General features: G+C 53.4%; 1 protein-coding gene across 1 annotated transcript; it reads left to right on the forward strand.

Annotated features, from left to right (window-relative positions):
* Window positions 1-476: 476 nt before the first annotated feature.
* LOC138818753 (U4/U6.U5 tri-snRNP-associated protein 1) lies at window positions 477-10,088 on the forward strand. Its single transcript, XM_070009841.1, has 20 exons — window positions 477-843; window positions 3,382-3,439; window positions 3,793-3,848; window positions 4,281-4,407; window positions 4,526-4,631; window positions 4,837-4,914; window positions 4,993-5,092; window positions 5,170-5,312; window positions 5,426-5,632; window positions 6,301-6,425; window positions 6,506-6,639; window positions 6,716-6,858; window positions 7,828-8,001; window positions 8,116-8,226; window positions 8,438-8,525; window positions 8,859-8,949; window positions 9,041-9,176; window positions 9,623-9,712; window positions 9,796-9,917; window positions 10,006-10,088. Exons 1-20 carry the CDS (start codon window positions 531-533, stop codon window positions 10,022-10,024), a joined length of 2,421 nt encoding a protein of 806 aa, XP_069865942.1. The 5' UTR covers window positions 477-530; the 3' UTR covers window positions 10,025-10,088.
* The last annotated feature ends 5,864 nt before the right edge of the window (window positions 10,089-15,952 follow it).

Below are 15,952 nucleotides of genomic sequence, written 5' to 3' on the forward strand. Positions count from 1 at the left end.
TGGCAAAAAAAGCAAACACAAAACGAAACAAAAGAAAACAAAAAAACAGGGAAACCGTTTGTTAACAATGTTGGTTATGGGGCTCTGGGCGAAAGAGGAAAACATACATTGTCTAATACTCCATGTAGCCTAATAGAAGGCTGCTCAGTGGAGAGGAGGGAGCCGTCCTTCAGAGCAAAGAACACACCGTGCAAGAGGAAGGCAAGGAAGGACCCTCTCGCCCCTCACCCTCAGAAGCGCGTTTACAAAGGATTCAAGGTCCTTATAACGGAGTCGGATCCTCCAGCAGCCTACTACAGCGTACCCACTGGGGCGCATGCGCAGATAATCATCCGGCCCAGGGAAGTGGCGAAGGCTGGGTTCCGATTCGGCCTTACCCATGAGCCTTTGGGGGTAGGCTTCCTAGTATACGACGGAAGTCGCCGCTCTTGGTTTCCGGCAACAAAACAGCGTCCGCCGCACGACCCGGAAGTGTTTCCATTTTGCGTCGTCGGGGCTCGTCGGCCACCCGCTCCCGTAGACTTGCCGCCATGGGCTCGTCTAAAAAGCACCGCGGAGAGAAGGAGGCGGCGGGGACGACGGCGGCGGCCGGGACTGGGAGCGCCAGCGAGCAGCCACCGCGCCATCGGGAGCACAAAAAACACAAGCACCGGAGTGGCGGCGGCGGCGGCGGCGGCGGCGAGCGACGAAAGCGGAGCCGGGAGCGCGGGGGCGAGCGCGGGAGCGGGCGGCGCGGGGCCGAGGCCGAGGCCCGCGGCGGCGCGCACGGGCGGGAACGAAGCCAGGCCGAGCCCTCGGAGCGGCGTGTGAAGCGGGAGAAGCGGGACGATGGCTACGAGGCCGGTGAGGGCGGGTCTTGGGCAGGGGGCGGGGCGGGGGTGCCAGGTTGCCGCGGGGGTGGAGGCGGGGGTGGGGGGGGTGGGGGGGGAGTGTGGTCCGGGATTGCCCGGAGTGCAAGCCTGCCAGCCAGGCTGTCAGATTCCATGCTGTCTTAATCAGGATTTTGCCCTGATGGTGGTGGGTAGCTGGGGCTTAAAGATGGGGAGATGTTTTTTTTTGTTTGTTTTCCAGTCCTGGGGCTGGAACTCAGGGCCTGGGCGCTGCCCCTGAGCTTCATTTGCTCAAGGCTAGCATTCTACCACTTGAGCCACGGCACCACTTCAGGATCTTTCTGTTGATGTGGTACTGAGGAATCGAACCCAGGGTTTCATGCATGCTAGGCAAGCATTCTACCGCTAGGTCACACTCCCAGCCCCTTGGGGAAAGCTAGTGGATCTGATCGGTATTTCCTAGAGACCGTTGTTCAAACCTAGGGCGGTAGACCTTTCTTTGGAATTAGGAGGGCAATTAAGCACCGACCAGAGGAGAGATGAGGGTGGCTGCACCAGGAGAGTGGGATGGAATGGAGAGATGTGGACAGATTTAAAAGATGCTCTGAAGAAGGAATTAAAAATGTGGTGTTTGAGCTGGGCACCGGTGGCTCACGCCTGTAATCCTAACTATTCAGGAGGCTGAGCTCTGAGGATCATGGTTCGAAGCCAGTCCAGGCAGGAAAGTCTGTGAGACCCTTATCTCCAGTTAACCACTAAAAACCTGAAGTGGCACTGTGGCTCAAGTGGTAGAGCACTTGCCTTGAGCTGAAGGGCTCAGGGACAGGGCCCAGGCCCAGAGATCAAGCCCCACAACTGACCAAAAAAATAAAAAATAAATGTGGTGTTTGGGAGATGTTGGAAGGAAAAAGAGGAGTAGGGAATGACTCAAATTCTGGGTTGAGCAGCTAGGTGAATGATGTCATCTGTTGAAAATGAGGACTTTACTTTGGGGAAGAGAAGCAGGTTTGAGGCAGAGGGAAGATAATGGAGGTCGTTTTGGAAAGTATTGAAGTTGATGTGCAGAGAAAGCCAAGATATAGGTTGGATAGAGTGAGTAGTTAGGTTGTTATCAAAGCTCAGTGAAGGCTGGGAATGTGGCTAGTGGTAGAGTGCTTGCTTAGCGTGCATGAAGCCCTGGGTTCCATTTCTCAGTACCACATAAACAGAAAAAGCTGGAAGTGGCACTGTGGCTCAAGTGTTAGAGTGCTAGCCTTGAGCAAAAGCAGCTTAGGAACAGTGCCCAGGCCCTGAGTTCAAGCCCCAAGACTGGCAAAATTTAAAAAAAAAACAAAACTCCATGAGTGAAATAAAACTTGGGAAACACCAGTAGCCTAATTATGAGCAGAGGAAGGTACTACAAAAAGAGTAGCTGAAAGATAGGGAAAAAAGAAACTCCTGAGTTGGGAGTCTTGTGGGAAGGGAAAATTGCCAGGAGGAGGAGTGACTGACAGCATCTTGCTGCAGGGGAAGCAAAGCCAGAACTGAAGAGAACTTACGGAATTTGAAAATACAAGGCTAATGACCTTGGAGAGAGCCTGTATGGGTTGGGGTCCTTTTCCCTGGTGGAGAGAGGAACCAGGGGGATTACATAGGAGGAGGTAGGGTGAAGGAGAGTATGCATTACAGTGGCTGCTGGTTAAAGGAGCTCCAGCTGAGCTGTCTTCCTTTCTGGTGTTTGGTGAAGTTATCTGCTGTTCATAAGGTGTGTGGAGGTGCTCCCAAATGCCTATTTGCACAGGTCTACGGCATCCAGCACAGAACACAGAACATGTCCCAGGAAGTGTCCCCTCCCCCCCGCCCAGTTCTGGGGCTTGAACTCAGGGCCTATGCACTGTCCCTTAGTTTCTTCAAGACTTGCACTCTTATCACTTAAGCCACAAAATGGACACAAGTAAAGAGAGCACAGAAAGGGATGCAAAAGTTAGATTTCTTGGGTCAGAAATGGAAATACAGAGATGAGGTGCTCTGGGCCTGGAATTATGGCTCAGGGTGGTAGAGATCCTGCCTAGTAAGCACAAGGTTCCTGAGTTCAAGTCCCAGTACCACTAACAAAGGAAAAATTGGTGGTGGAATAGAAGGACACCAGAATCCAGGCACTGGTGGCTCATGCCTGTTAATCCTAGCTACTCAGGAGGCTGAGATCTGAGGATCACAGTTCAAAGCCAGACCAGCCAAGAAACTCCATGACTCTCTTTTATCTCCAATAAACTACTCAAAAAAGCTTGAAGTGTTCCTGTGGCTCAAGTGGTAGAGCACTTACCTTGAGCAAAAAGAAGCTCAAGGACAGGGCCCAGGCCCAGAATTCAAGCTCCAAGGACCCACTTAAAAAAAAAAAAAAAAAAGAGTTGCTGCTGCTTTTTAGCTCAGGAGGAAAAAGACTGTTTGCTAGTATTACCACAGGCCCAGGTGGTAGTGAGAGGCCCTGGTCTTTGACCCTGCATCTAGAGTCAGAGTTATAGGCCTCTTGGCCCTTTGTTCAGCCCCTGAACCATGTTTCTTTTTGTTCCAGCTGCCAGCTCCAAAACTAGCTCAGGAGATGCCTCATCACTCAGCATTGAGGAGACCAAGTAAGTACTAGTTACCTTATAGGTCTCCTGTTTGCTGGGACAAGCAATTCTGTGAAGCCCCTGAGGAGGGTATCTTCTATGAAAGCATGCCAGTTGAGTTGGAGGGTAATAGGAGTCATTTCACCCAACCATTGGAGTTTCAAAGGTGAAAACTAAGACCCAAGAGAGGGAGGATGGCATTCACTGGCTGGGCTAGGCTAAACCTAGTGCCCACGTTCCTGATATAGAGGCCTGTGTCCTTGGTGCCTTGGGACTACCCACTTCCATTCTTTTTTCACCTCTTGCTTGTTCAGAAATAACATCTGATGCCCTATTTCTTAGCAGTCCCTAACACTTATGTTTCTTGTCCTCAGTAAACTCCGGGCAAAGTTGGGGCTGAAACCCTTAGAGGTCAATGCCGTCAAGAAAGGTAAGTGTAGAGCTAAGGATGGGGGCTGAAGGCTGGCATCTGTGGGAAGAGGGCATTTGAAGAGTTGGGGTTACAGCACAGAGTTAGCACCACTTGGTGGCGCTGTGTATTTCTCCAGGCTCCTCTTTGCTGCCCCCAGTGGGGATCTAGGGCCGCTTACTTGTGCATCCATGGCGTCCTTGCTGTAGATATTCAGAAGGATGTGCACATATATTGCAGCTGTGTTGTTTGGTTTTTAAAGAAACCTGGTTCGAGGAACTTCAGAGTACATAGAGGGTTCTGTCTAGAGTGAAGTGGGAGTGGTGAGATGAACGGTTCTTCCTCTCTCCTGGCCCCTTCTGGCCTTTGAGCTGGAAGGGGCAGGGTGAGTGGCTCCCTCCTCTCCCCCCAGCCATGGGCAGGCATAGCCTCACGTCTGGGCCCCCCTTCCAGAGGCGGGCACCAAGGAGGAGCCCGTGGCAGCTGATGTCATCAACCCCATGGCCTTACGACAGCGCGAAGAGCTGCGGGAGAAACTGGCAGCTGCCAAGGAAAAGCGCCTACTGAACCAAAAGCTGGGGTGAGTGTCCTGGCCAGGGAGGGGCAGAGGAGACTGCTGTCTCTGCCATAGCACATCTCCATAATGGGAAGCCTCCGTAATGGCTGGACTCCTGAGCATCCACCTTCCTTCTCTTCAGGAAGATAAAGACGCTGGGTGAAGATGATCCCTGGTTGGATGACACCGCAGCCTGGATCGAGAGGAGCCGGCAGCTGCAGAAGGAGAAGGACTTGGCAGAGAAGAGGGTGAGCACTTGGCTGGCAGGGGCTGACCCTTGCGAGGTGTGTGGGGTTGGTTCAGAAGAGGCCTAGGTTGGGGGGTCAGCTTTGGGTTCTCTGCACCTTGGCTGTCAGGCCTGTCCTTTTTGTACTTATGCTTGGTAGAGCTGCAGTTGTGTTCTGGTGGTGCTGAAGGGCCTGAGGTCCTAAATCCCTCTTCCCTGTCCCTCAGGCCAAGCTGTTGGAGGAGATGGACCAAGAATTCGGTGTCAGCACGCTGGTGGAGGAGGAGTTTGAGCAGAGGCGGCAGGTGAGGCTGCAGCGGCAGTGCGGGGTTGGGGGGTGTTCTCAGAGTTTTGGCTCCCAACTCAACCAGCCTCCCATGTAGGACCTGTACAGTGCCCGTGACCTGCAGGGCCTCACTGTGGAGCATGCCATTGATTCCTTCCGAGAAGGGGAGACGCTGGTCCTCACCCTCAAGGACAAAGGTGAGTTGAATTGGCTGCTCTGGGCACTGGGCCCCGTGTTCTGGCTCTGGAGTGGTACTACCTCGGCTCTGTCCTAGGTGTCCTGCAAGAGGGGGAGGACGTACTGGTGAATGTGAACCTGGTGGATAAAGAGCGTGCCGAGAAGAACGTGGAGCTGCGGAAGAAGAAGCCTGACTACCTGCCCTATGCAGAGGACGAGAGTGTGGACGACTTGGCACAGGCACGCTGCCAGGGCAAGGCCTGGGCTGGTGGACGGGGAATGCTGAGGAAGCCATTATTTCCTGGCTTCTTAGGATCCAGTCTGGGTTCCAATCCACCCCTCTTGCCTTGCAGCAAAAACCCCGCTCTATCCTGGCTAAGTATGATGAGGAGCTGGAGGGCGAGCGGCCATCCTCCTTCCGTTTGGACCAAGGTGGCACAGCTGACGGCCTTCGGGAGCGCGAGCTGGAAGAAATTCGGGCGAAGCTGCGGCTACAGGCTCAGTCCCTGAGCTCCATAGGGCCCCGACTTGCCTCCGAGTACCTCACACCTGAGGAGATGGTGAGCCCTCGTGCTTTTTTTTTTTGGCCAGTCCTGTGGCTTTGAACTCAGGGCCTGGACACTGTCCCTTGGCTTCTTTTGCTTAAGGCTAGCACTCTAACACTTCCAGCTTTTTCTGCAAATGTGGTACTGAGGAATAGAACCTAGGGCTTCATGCATGCTAGGCAAGCACTCTACTACTAAGCCCTATTCCCAGCCCGACTCCTCATAATTTGAATGGCACAGTTCTGACCTTGAGGGCCTGGGCATGCGCTCTGGAGAAGTGGAGGTGGTGGTGAATGGCAGCCTGGGGGAGGTTCTGGGCCAAATTGACGCAGCCTGTGGCCAGTGTGTGCCTTGTGTGAGCCACTTACCTGATCCTGGAATGGCAGTAGCAGCAGCCACCTGCAAAGACATGCCACCAGGACTCTGCCAGTGTGGGCAGGCAGAGCTTTTCAAGGGGCACAGGAATCTTGCTGGGGAAGAACTGTGAACCAGGGCAATGGCGTTATCATCTTGGCTGAGTGAGGAGGAGTTTGGTAGCTGTAATTGGCTAGTCCTGGCTCCCCGAGGAGGGTAGTTCTCTCTCAGTCTTCTCAGTGGTGTACTGACAGTAACACCAGAAATGGTTATTGAGGGCTGTGGTGGCCCCGAGTCCCCTTCTCAATGCCTCTCCTCTCGGCCCTCAGGTAGCCTTCAAAAAGACCAAGCGAAGGGTAAAGAAGATCCGCAAGAAGGAGAAGGAAGTGGTAGTGCGGGCAGATGACCTGCTGCCTCTCGGGGACCAGACTCAAGATGGGGACTTTGGCTCCAGGTAGGCTTGGATACCTGTTGGGGCATGAGAGCTGTGGTTTCTGGGCACCAACATTCACTAGAGTGGCCTCCTTTTCCTAGACTGAGGGGCCGAGGTCGGCGCCGAGTGCCGGAGGCAGAGGAGGAAGCTCCAGAGGATGAAGATAAGGAGCCTGTGTCCCAGCCCCCCGCGTCAGATGACACCCGCGTGGAGAATATGGACATCAGTGATGAGGGTGAGGGGCCAGCAGGGAGCGAGGGGCGGGGCCAGGGCTAAGGGAGTAGTGAGCCATTGTCTTCCTCTTTCCCCAGAGGATGGGGGTGCTTTGCCGTCAGGCTCTCCCGAGGTGCTCGAGGAGGATGAGGCGGAGCAGGAGCTGCAGAAGCAGCTGGAGAAGGGGCGTCGGCTGCGGCAGCTGCAGCAGCTGCAGCAGCTGCGAGACAGTGGTGAGAAGGTGAGGCTGAGCACTCAACACCCCTGTTCTGGGGGAAGTCTCCCATTAAGAGTGTAGCACCCTGTGGTGTGGGTGAGGTTCTGTGTTCAGGACCGGGGAGCAGGGCAGCCACGGGACCCGAGGCTCACAGCCTGCTTTGCAGGGACCTGGGATCATACGCAGCTCTGGTAGTTTGTGATTGTGAGATGACTGTTGGGGTGCTCAGGGACAGCCTCTCATGGGTAACATTTGAGCTTAGGGATTTGAGGAACTCGGGGATCTGTGGTGGAGGCAGGAGTTGAGAGGTACGGATGGCATGGAGGCAGCGTGGACCTCAGGCGTCCTCAGGAGGACTTTGTCTGGAGTGCTTGGACCAGGGCTGGAGCAGGGCTGAGTCGATGGTTGGTGAAGTGAGAGGCCGCCAGTCTCAGTAAGGCCAGCTTATGTGGGCCCTGAGGCCACAGCCAGCTGACCCTTGTAGATGTGTACCAGGCAGGCAGGAGGGGGGTGACTAGAAATGTGGGGGCTCTGTGGTGAGGGGGTCTTGTTAGAAGGGAGCGAGGCTGGGCGTGTGGCCTGACAGGAGAAGGGAGAGGCTGCCCCAGCACAGGCAGTAGGTGGGAGCTCTTGGTGAAGCAGGAAGTGAGAAGCCAGTTTTGAGAGGTGAAGAGTGGCCATCTGGATGCTCTCGGCCTCAGGAAGGAGCCGTGGGAGAACACGTTCTTGAAAGGAGAAAGGGGAAGCTGAGAGAGCATGAGGGGCTTTGGAGAAAGGGTTGGTCAGCAGGGGTCAGGAAGGGCTGGATGTTAAAGGGCGGTCGGGAGCCTGGAGGGCCTGGCGAGGCGGATGGGGGTGGGGACTGGTTGGCATGGCCAGCAGGAGCAGTGGGAATGGCCTATTCACTGCCACCAGGGAGGATCTGTGGGGCCCAGGTCTTAGTGGTATCACCCCAGAAACTTCGGATCTGCCCACAGCTGCTCCCTCCCCCAGGTGGTGGAGATTGTAAAGAAGCTGGAGTCACGCCAGCGCGGCTGGGAGGAGGAGGAAGACCCCGAGCGCAAGGGGGCCATCGTGTTCAACGCCACCTCGGAGTTCTGCCGCACCCTGGGGGAGATCCCCACCTACGGGCTGGCAGGCAACCGGGAGGAGCAGGAGGAGCTCATGGTGGGTCCCAACTCCCCACAGCCCTGGTGGGTTTCTCTGCTCTCCATCAGGGCCTGCTGGCCTGTGCTACGAGGTGGGGTGGGGGTCTAGGTTGACTTTGATTTCTGGCTCCAGGACTTCGAACGGGATGAGGAGCGTTCGGCCAATGGCGGCTCCGAATCGGACGGGGAAGAGAACATTGGCTGGAGCACGGTCAACCTGGATGAGGAGAAGCAGCAGCAGGATGTGAGGAGGGGTGCAGGGTATGGGCTGGATGTGGGGCCTGGGCCCTAGGGGAGGGTGCGTCACCCGCTGCCGCAGAGCCTCTGTCTCCTCTGTAGAACATGCTCTGAGGCCCGCCTGGGGACTAGCCTCATGGGGGGGGGGGTGCCTGATGGGGAAGGAAGGGGCTAAGGAGCACCTGTGGCTGCTCACGCCCCACCTGTGTTATCTCCAGTTCTCTGCTTCCTCCACCACCATCCTGGATGAAGAGCCCATCGTGAACCGAGGGCTGGCGGCCGCTCTGCTCCTGTGTCAGAACAAAGGTAGTGCCAGGCTGGGTGGGTGCCTGCCTGTGGGGCGGGCCCAGTGCAGCACCTTCAGGCCCCTCAGCCCCCTTTTCCCATGGTCCCGAGCCCTCCGCCTTCCTCCCAGTTGTGGAAGTTCCAGGGAGTGCCCATGCCTCTGCTGTGCCTTCAAGGCTCTGGTCCTCTGGGAAGCAGTCGGGGGGAGTTGAAGCAGGAAGACCCTGGGGTCACCCTGCCAGCTCTGCCATCCTTAGCTCCTTGACAAGACCGGGAGTGGGCGCTGCAGGCCCCACTGGGTAGTGCCCATCTGGAGGGAGGCTGCATGGAGGCTCACGGCCCCTCTGACCTCAGGGTTGCTGGAGACGACGGTGCAGAAGGTGGCTCGGGTGAAGGCCCCCAACAAGTCACTGCCCTCAGCTGTGTACTGCATCGAGGATAAGATGTGAGTGTGGCTGCAGGGGTGCGGGCAGGCGGAGAGGCCGGGGTCGGCTTGGGCTGCCCGGGCCCCAATTCACACGGAGCCGTCTCGTCAGGGCCATTGATGACAAGTACAGCCGGCGGGAGGAGTACCGAGGCTTCACCCAGGACTTCAAGGAGAAAGACGGCTACAAGCCTGATGTTAAGATCGAGTATGTCGATGAGACAGGCCGGAAACTCACTCCCAAGGAGGTGAGCAGGGCCGTGGCGGCAGCGCAGCTCTGTCCCCCGTGCTGACCGGGGGCTGAGGGGCAGAACCTTATCTTCAGTGGGCTCTGCATGGCCAGAGCGTCCATCAGTGCCCACCTGCTGTAGCAGAAGCTCTGCCCTTGGGTGGACCAGGCCCCTGTTGCCCCTCTGCTCTATGAGCCCTGTCCCCCACGCTCCTGGTCCCCCATGCTCCTGGTCTGTCTCCAGCCCACACGAGGCATGTCTGGTTCTGGATCCCAGCAATCAGCATGTTTGTCTCCAAGCCAGTCTCACCCCTTCAGGGCCCCTCAGGTCTGGGGTGCTTTTCTCACCCCCAGCCTGAGCATGGTTTAGGTCATTTGGTCCCACGCACCCTGTTGTGTGGGTATAGGTGGCCTAGCCCGGCATGGGGCTCCTGCAGCACCCAACTCTTCTTCCTTTGCCCGCAGGCATTCCGGCAGCTGTCCCATCGCTTCCACGGGAAGGGCTCGGGCAAGATGAAGACGGAGCGGCGCATGAAGAAGCTCGATGAGGAGGCGGTGGGTGTCTGAGGGCTATGCTCAGCGGTTGGGGGTCGGGGATGCAGGCCTGCCCTGGCTGTACTGACCTCCCCCACCTGCAGCTCCTGAAGAAGATGAGCTCCAGCGACACGCCCCTGGGCACCGTGGCACTGCTGCAGGAGAAGCAGAAGGCCCAGAAGACCCCGTACATAGTTCTCAGTGGCAGTGGCAAGAGCATGAACGCGTGAGTGGGGGCCCAGGGCCTGCCCTGGCAGGGCGGGGCCGGGCTGGGGAAGGCCGTGCTTGGCCTCACGCCTCTTTTCTCTCTGCAGGAACACCATCACCAAGTGAACGGTCTCACATCCCATCCCCTCCTCAACTGTAATATTGAATAAAGCTCCCTCCTTATTTTTTCTTCCCTGGTCACAGTACAGATTCCAGGGCTAGTCCTGGGAGGGGGGCAGGCTGTGATCTCCAACAAATTGCAGAACCTCTGAGCCTCCATTCTGCAGTCAAAACCCTTGTTCTCCAGAGAACTTGGCTTTTTCATCCCTGAACACGTGCGGCCTGTGCCTGGTGGGACCCGGCCTTCAGGTGTCCTGAGTAGTGACATGGAGGTGAAGGGAGGACGTGGGCAGCCACTAAGCCACTTGCTCTCCCTCTCCCACCGGCCGAGCTGTGGGTTGCCCGCTTGTGCAGGCCCAGCTCCTGATCCCCACTGGATAGAATATTGTGACGGGAACGCCATGGCGTCTCCAGGGCTGCACAAGTCACTCCCTGGAATCTCGCTGATGGTTTGCAAGGGTGAGCAGGATGGTGAAGCTTGTCAGGCAGGGCTGGGCCCAGCTTCACCCCTCTCATCCTGTGCTGCCTCACCTCTGTGAAGCCAAGGATGGGCCAGGCCGTGTCCTGCCCAAGCCTAGGTTGGGCGTTTGTTCAGGCGCACAGCTCTGGGAGGGCTGAGTCTGGCTCTGCACCGCCGCACTGGACCACACTGGGTCATGGGCTTCCTCGGTGATTGGTGAAAAGGAGCCAGGTTGGTTAAGGGCTCACAAGCCCCCACATCATGGAAGTGAACAAAGGACTGCCTGGACTCAGAAGATGGTGTCCTGTCCCACATGCCTCTAGACACATTCTGGATGGGTCACAAGTTCTAACGTGAAACCAAAAATAAATCAGAGAAAATGAACTCCTTTTTTGTCAGTTTTGGGGCTTGAACTTGGCCTGGGCGCTGTCCCTGCACTCTTCAGCTCAAGGCTAGCTCTCTGCCGCTTGAGACACAGTGTCACTTCCGGTTTCCTAGTGGTTTATTGGAGATAAGAGTGTCACAGACTTTCCTGCCTGGGCTGGCTTTGAACTGTGATCCTTAGATCTCAGCCTCTGAGTAGCTAGGATTACAGGCGTGAGCCACACTGGCACCTGGCTTCTAACAATGTTTGAATGGGAAAAATGTAAATGGGAGACAAAATTCAATTGCCTTGTTACTCAGGAGGCTGAGATGTGAGGATCCTGGTTCAAAGCCTGCCTGGGCAAGAAAGACTGTGACACTTTAATCTCTAATAAAAAACCACTCAAAACTGAAAGTGGTGCTGTGGCTCAAGTGGTAGAATATTAGCCTTGAGCTGAGGGACAGCGTTTAGGCCCCGGGTTCAAGCCCCATGACTGACCCAAAAAAAAAAAAAAATACTGGACCTAATTTTCATGTGGAGAGGATGGCAGCAGGTCACACGCTCCCTCCTGTTTTCAAGTCTGATTCTTCCCCATCTTTCCCTGCAGCTGTTTCTCAAGGAGGCAGCTGTGGATGTTCTCGATGGGCCTTGGGTTGGGGGAGATGTTCACTGTTTTTCTGGAAGCCTATGAGGAGCTCTCAGCATTGGCACACTGGTGACCATCTCTGAGGACTGACCTTTGTTTTTAGGAAATGGCCATTCAGCTTAGGCTGGGGTAGTAGAGACTGGAAGCCACCAAGTGTCCAGGAGCCCCAGGGGCAGGCAGCCATGTCAGGCTACGCTCTGCCCTTGCCAGCAGTACTTCTCACCCTGGACCTCATAAGCATTGACCTGAGGGTTAGCGTGTCTCTGCCAGGGTAACCTGGGGGCCTCAGTTTGGCTTCTGGTTGTCTGCCTAACTGCATGCAAGTTACTGAGGTCAGGTCCCTGCTCTGTCTGTGCCCCCTCCCCTCCCCCAGCCAAGTCCTGGGACTTGAACTCAGCCCAGGCACTGTCCTTGAGCTTTTTTTTTTCTCAAGCACTACCACTTGAGCCACAGCTCCACTTCCAGCTTTTTGGAGCTTCCTGCCCAGGCTGGCTTCTAACTGTGATCCTCATTTCAGCCTCATGAGTAGTCAGGATCACAGGTGTGAGCCACCAGCATCTGGTGGATTTGCTGTTCTCTCATCTGTGAATTGGTGTGTGCACAGGTTCTTAGAACTGGGGTAAGACAAGAGTTACCATATACTAGTAATTTATCCACACTGCTATTTCTTAGAAAATCTGAGGTGGGTCTTAATTCTGTCAAATCCTCATCCCGGGCTGGGAAGGTGGCTCAGTGGTAGAGTGCTTGCCTCACATGCATGAGACCCCAGGTTCCATTTGTCAACACCACATAAACAGAAAAACTTAAGTGGCACTGTGACTCAAGTAGTGGAGGGTTAGCCTTGAGCTGAAGACCTGAGGAACAGTGCCTAAGCCCAGAGTTCAAGGCCCCCACCCCCCTAAAATAAAACCTCATCCCAAAGCAATTCTTCTTCCTTTCTGTACTTGTTAATAAGGACAAATGGCTTTAAAGAAAACAAAATTAAATATCCTTTATTTATTAAAGGTGCGTACAGATAGGTTACCACTTAAGTCAGGTAATGAATACATTTTTTTTTGGACAGTGTCACTCCTTGCCTCACTCCTAATTTTTCTCTCCTATCCCTGCCCACAAGTTGGGTAGTTCATTTTCAAGTGTCCAGTGAGTATCATTGCTGCATTTGTTCACCCATTGCCCCTCCATTTCTGTGCCTCACTTTACCCTCACAAATGCAGATAAATGAACAAACAAGACAAAAAGATAAAAACTTGCTTTTATTTCCTGGAGTTCATCTTGATAAAATATTACCTTGTGCGATCTGACACACAAAAGCATTGTGCTTTGTGTTCCTTCTAAGAGTAGCTTCCTTTGGTCTCACTGTATATGAATGCATAGAGTCCTACATAATTTATCATGTCCCGGGGTATTTTAGAGCTACCTTCTGCATATGAGAGAAAACATGTCATTTGTCTGAACTTGTCTTACCTCACTTAACATGCTCAAGACTGTAAGTCTAACTTAGGAGGCTGAGATCTGAGAATCGTGGTTTGATGCCAGCCCAGGTAGGCAAGTCCCTGAGGCTCTTATCTCCAATTAACTACCACAAAAAGTAAAAAAATGGAGGTGTGGCTCAAGTGTTAAGAGCAAAAATAGCTGAGGGGTAGTGGCAAGGCCCTGAATTCTAGGCCCTGCACTGACACGAGGAGAGCGAGGGGAGAGATGAGAGAAGAGGGAACAGATCAAGAAGCACATACTTGGGCTGGGAAGGTGGCTCAGTGGTAGAGCGCTTGCATGAGGCCCTGGGTTCGATTCCTCAGCACCACATAAGCAAAAAAAAAAAAAGCCGGAAGTGGCGCTGTGGCTCAAGTGATAGAGCACTAGCCTTGAGCTGAAGAGCTGAGGGACAGCGCCCAAGCCCAGAGTTCAGGCCCCACAACCAGACCCAAAAAAAACCCAAAAAACAAGAAGCACACACTTAGCAAGGCACTAATGACTCGTGTCTGTAATCCTAGTTATTCGTGCACCCAAGATCTAAGAATCACAGTTTGTAGTCAGCCCAGGCAGAAAAGTATGAGGTGTTATCTTCAACTAACTAGTAAAAAGTTGAAAGTGGAGACATGACTTAAGTGGTGGAGCACCAGCCTTGAGCAGAAAAAAAGAGTAAGGCTTGAGCCCTTAGTTCAGGACCTTAGGCTATACAGGCATTACCTAGCCCTCCCCCACCCGCTCCCATAAGAGCACACTAACAGTAGTATATGGAGGGTTGAAAATGTGACTTGGTAGAGTGCCTTCCTAGCATGCATGAAGTTCTCGGTTTGATTCCTCAGTACCACAAAGCTGGAAGTGGTACCTTGAGCACAGACAGGCTCAGGGACAGAGTTCAGGCCCAGAGTTCAAGCACCAGGACCACTACCACCAACAACAAAAAAAGTGGATGAGTGGAAAAAGGAGTTGAACTTTTCCAGCAGATATCTTAAGACTTCTAGGCAATGCCAAGGGTTCACCTGAGATTTTAAAGAGATCAATTTCCATTGTAACTGGTGAGCTAAGATGGCTAAGATCATCTAGTAACAGTGCCTTGGGCTTAAGCACAGAGCTGAATGACTGAGGGCTAGGATTTCACTGTGTGAATACAGAGGCAACTGACTGGGGACCATGAACTGATGTTGCATAAAGAGGCTTCAGGTGAGAAACGTCAGGCTTAGATGAATTTTTATAGAGGTAAAAGTTGAATTTGCAAGGAAGCCAGGTGGTAAATGTACAGGTTATCCACTTACGAGTAGATAACTGTATACTTCCAGCCATATCAGGGATCTAGAGTAGGTAGGGGCACCGGCAGAAGGCTGGAACAGAGGGGTAATCAGTTGGGGGTTAGCAAGGAACCAGGGGCCATAGTGTTGAATAGGTCTACTGTGAAATAGGGAAAATAACTCAGTGGGGAGTGGGAGGAAACTAAGCCAAGAGGTAAACTTTTCATAAGATTGAGTAACAGCCAGGCACAGGTGACTCAAACCTGTAATCCTAGCTGCTCAGGAGTATCACAGTTCAAAGCCAGCCTGTGCAGAAAAGTCTATGAGACTTTTGTTTTTGTTCTTGTTCTTTGGGTCCAGTTGTAGGGCCTGAACTCTGGGCCTGGGCGCTGTCCCTCAGCTCTTCTGCTCAAGGCTAGCGCTCTACCACTTGAGCCACAGCGCCACTTCCGGCTTTTTTTCTTTTTGCTTATGTAGTGCTGAGGAATCGAACGCAGGGCCTCATGCATACAAGGCAAGCGCTTTACCACTGAGCCACCTTCCCAGCCCTATGAGACTCTTATCTCCAAAAAACCACTAGAAAACTGGAAGTGGCATTGTAGCTTAAGCCCAGGCCCAGAGCTCAAACCCCACGACGACAAAAACAACAACAACAAAAACAAAACAAAAAAACCCAAAGGCAGCAGACTGGGTGCTGGTGGCTCACACCTGTAATCTTAGCTACTTAGGAGGCTGAGATTTGAAGATCAAGGTTCAAAGCCAGCCTAGTCAGGAAAGTCTGTGAGATTCTTACTTTCCACCCAGAAGTGGAACTATATATGGCTTATAGAGTGCTAGCCTGGAGCAAAAAAGCTGAGACAGCACTCAGGCCCTGAATTCAAGCCCCACAACCAACATCTCCCCACCATCCCCGCCCCCCCAAAAAAAGCCAGAAGTGGAGTTTGTGGTTCAAGTAGTATAACACAAGCCTTGAGCACAAAAGCTCAGGGACAGTGCAGAACCTAGGCCCAGAGTTCACAACCCAGGACCAACACATACACACAAAAAGGCAGTGTGTGCATGTGGAGAGGGGTGCTAGTCTGAGTAGCCAGAGGCCACCAACTCCAACTTCTGATGTTGAAGCCCAAAAGATAAGGGTGAACAGCAGAAGCAGAGCAGTCATGTTCTTAGGGATAAATAGGTTTCAAATGAAGCCAGAGGATGGTAAGAAAATAGGTTTGCTGACCACAAGCCCACATTCTGGAGTTTATAGTTAGGGCAAGTTGAGATAGGGTCTAACTAATTGTAACTGACAGCAGCTTAACCAGTGCTCTTATAACAGATCACTACAAAGACTAGGAAAGTGACTCAGAGGCACCCTGGGATCCCTCCTGAGCATTTTGTAGACAGGTGGGCACTGGGTCCTAGGCTGTAAGCTTGAATGTTTGAATTGTTATTATCTTAAAGTAGGCAATGCAGTGGAATGTCTCCTAGATATTAAAAACTTTATGCAAGGTGAATATATAGTACTAGGCCTAGGCCTAAACTTTTTTTTTTTTTTCTTTTTGGTAACGGTATTGTATCACCAAAGGCCTGGTGTTTTCTTTTTTCTGTTGGTCTTGGGGCTTGAACTCAGGGCCTGGGCTCTGTCCATGAGCTTTTTTATTCAAGCCAAGCTCTCTACCACGTAGGCCATAATTCCACTTGTTTTTTTTTTTGTTTGTTTGTTTTTTTGGGGGGGGTACATAATTGGAGA

This window comes from Dipodomys merriami, unplaced genomic scaffold (assembly GCF_024711535.1).
Source record: "Dipodomys merriami isolate MVZ:Mamm:240054 unplaced genomic scaffold, mDipMer1.0.p SCAF_78, whole genome shotgun sequence".
In the NCBI taxonomy this organism is placed as follows: Eukaryota; Metazoa; Chordata; class Mammalia; order Rodentia; family Heteromyidae; genus Dipodomys; species Dipodomys merriami.

What these genes read in the sequence shown, in the direction of transcription:
- LOC138818753 (XM_070009841.1), top strand. Translation starts at nt 531, where the DNA reads ATGGGCTCGTCTAAAAAGCACCGCGGAGAGAAGGAGGCGGCGGGGACG. An exon ending in TGCGAGACAGTGGTGAGAAG is followed by an intron (nt 6,859 to 7,827) that starts GTGAGGCTGAGC and finishes TCCCTCCCCCAG; the next exon opens with GTGGTGGAGATTGTAAAGAA. An exon ending in AGAAGCTCGATGAGGAGGCG is followed by an intron (nt 9,713 to 9,795) that starts GTGGGTGTCTGA and finishes CCCCACCTGCAG; the next exon opens with CTCCTGAAGAAGATGAGCTC.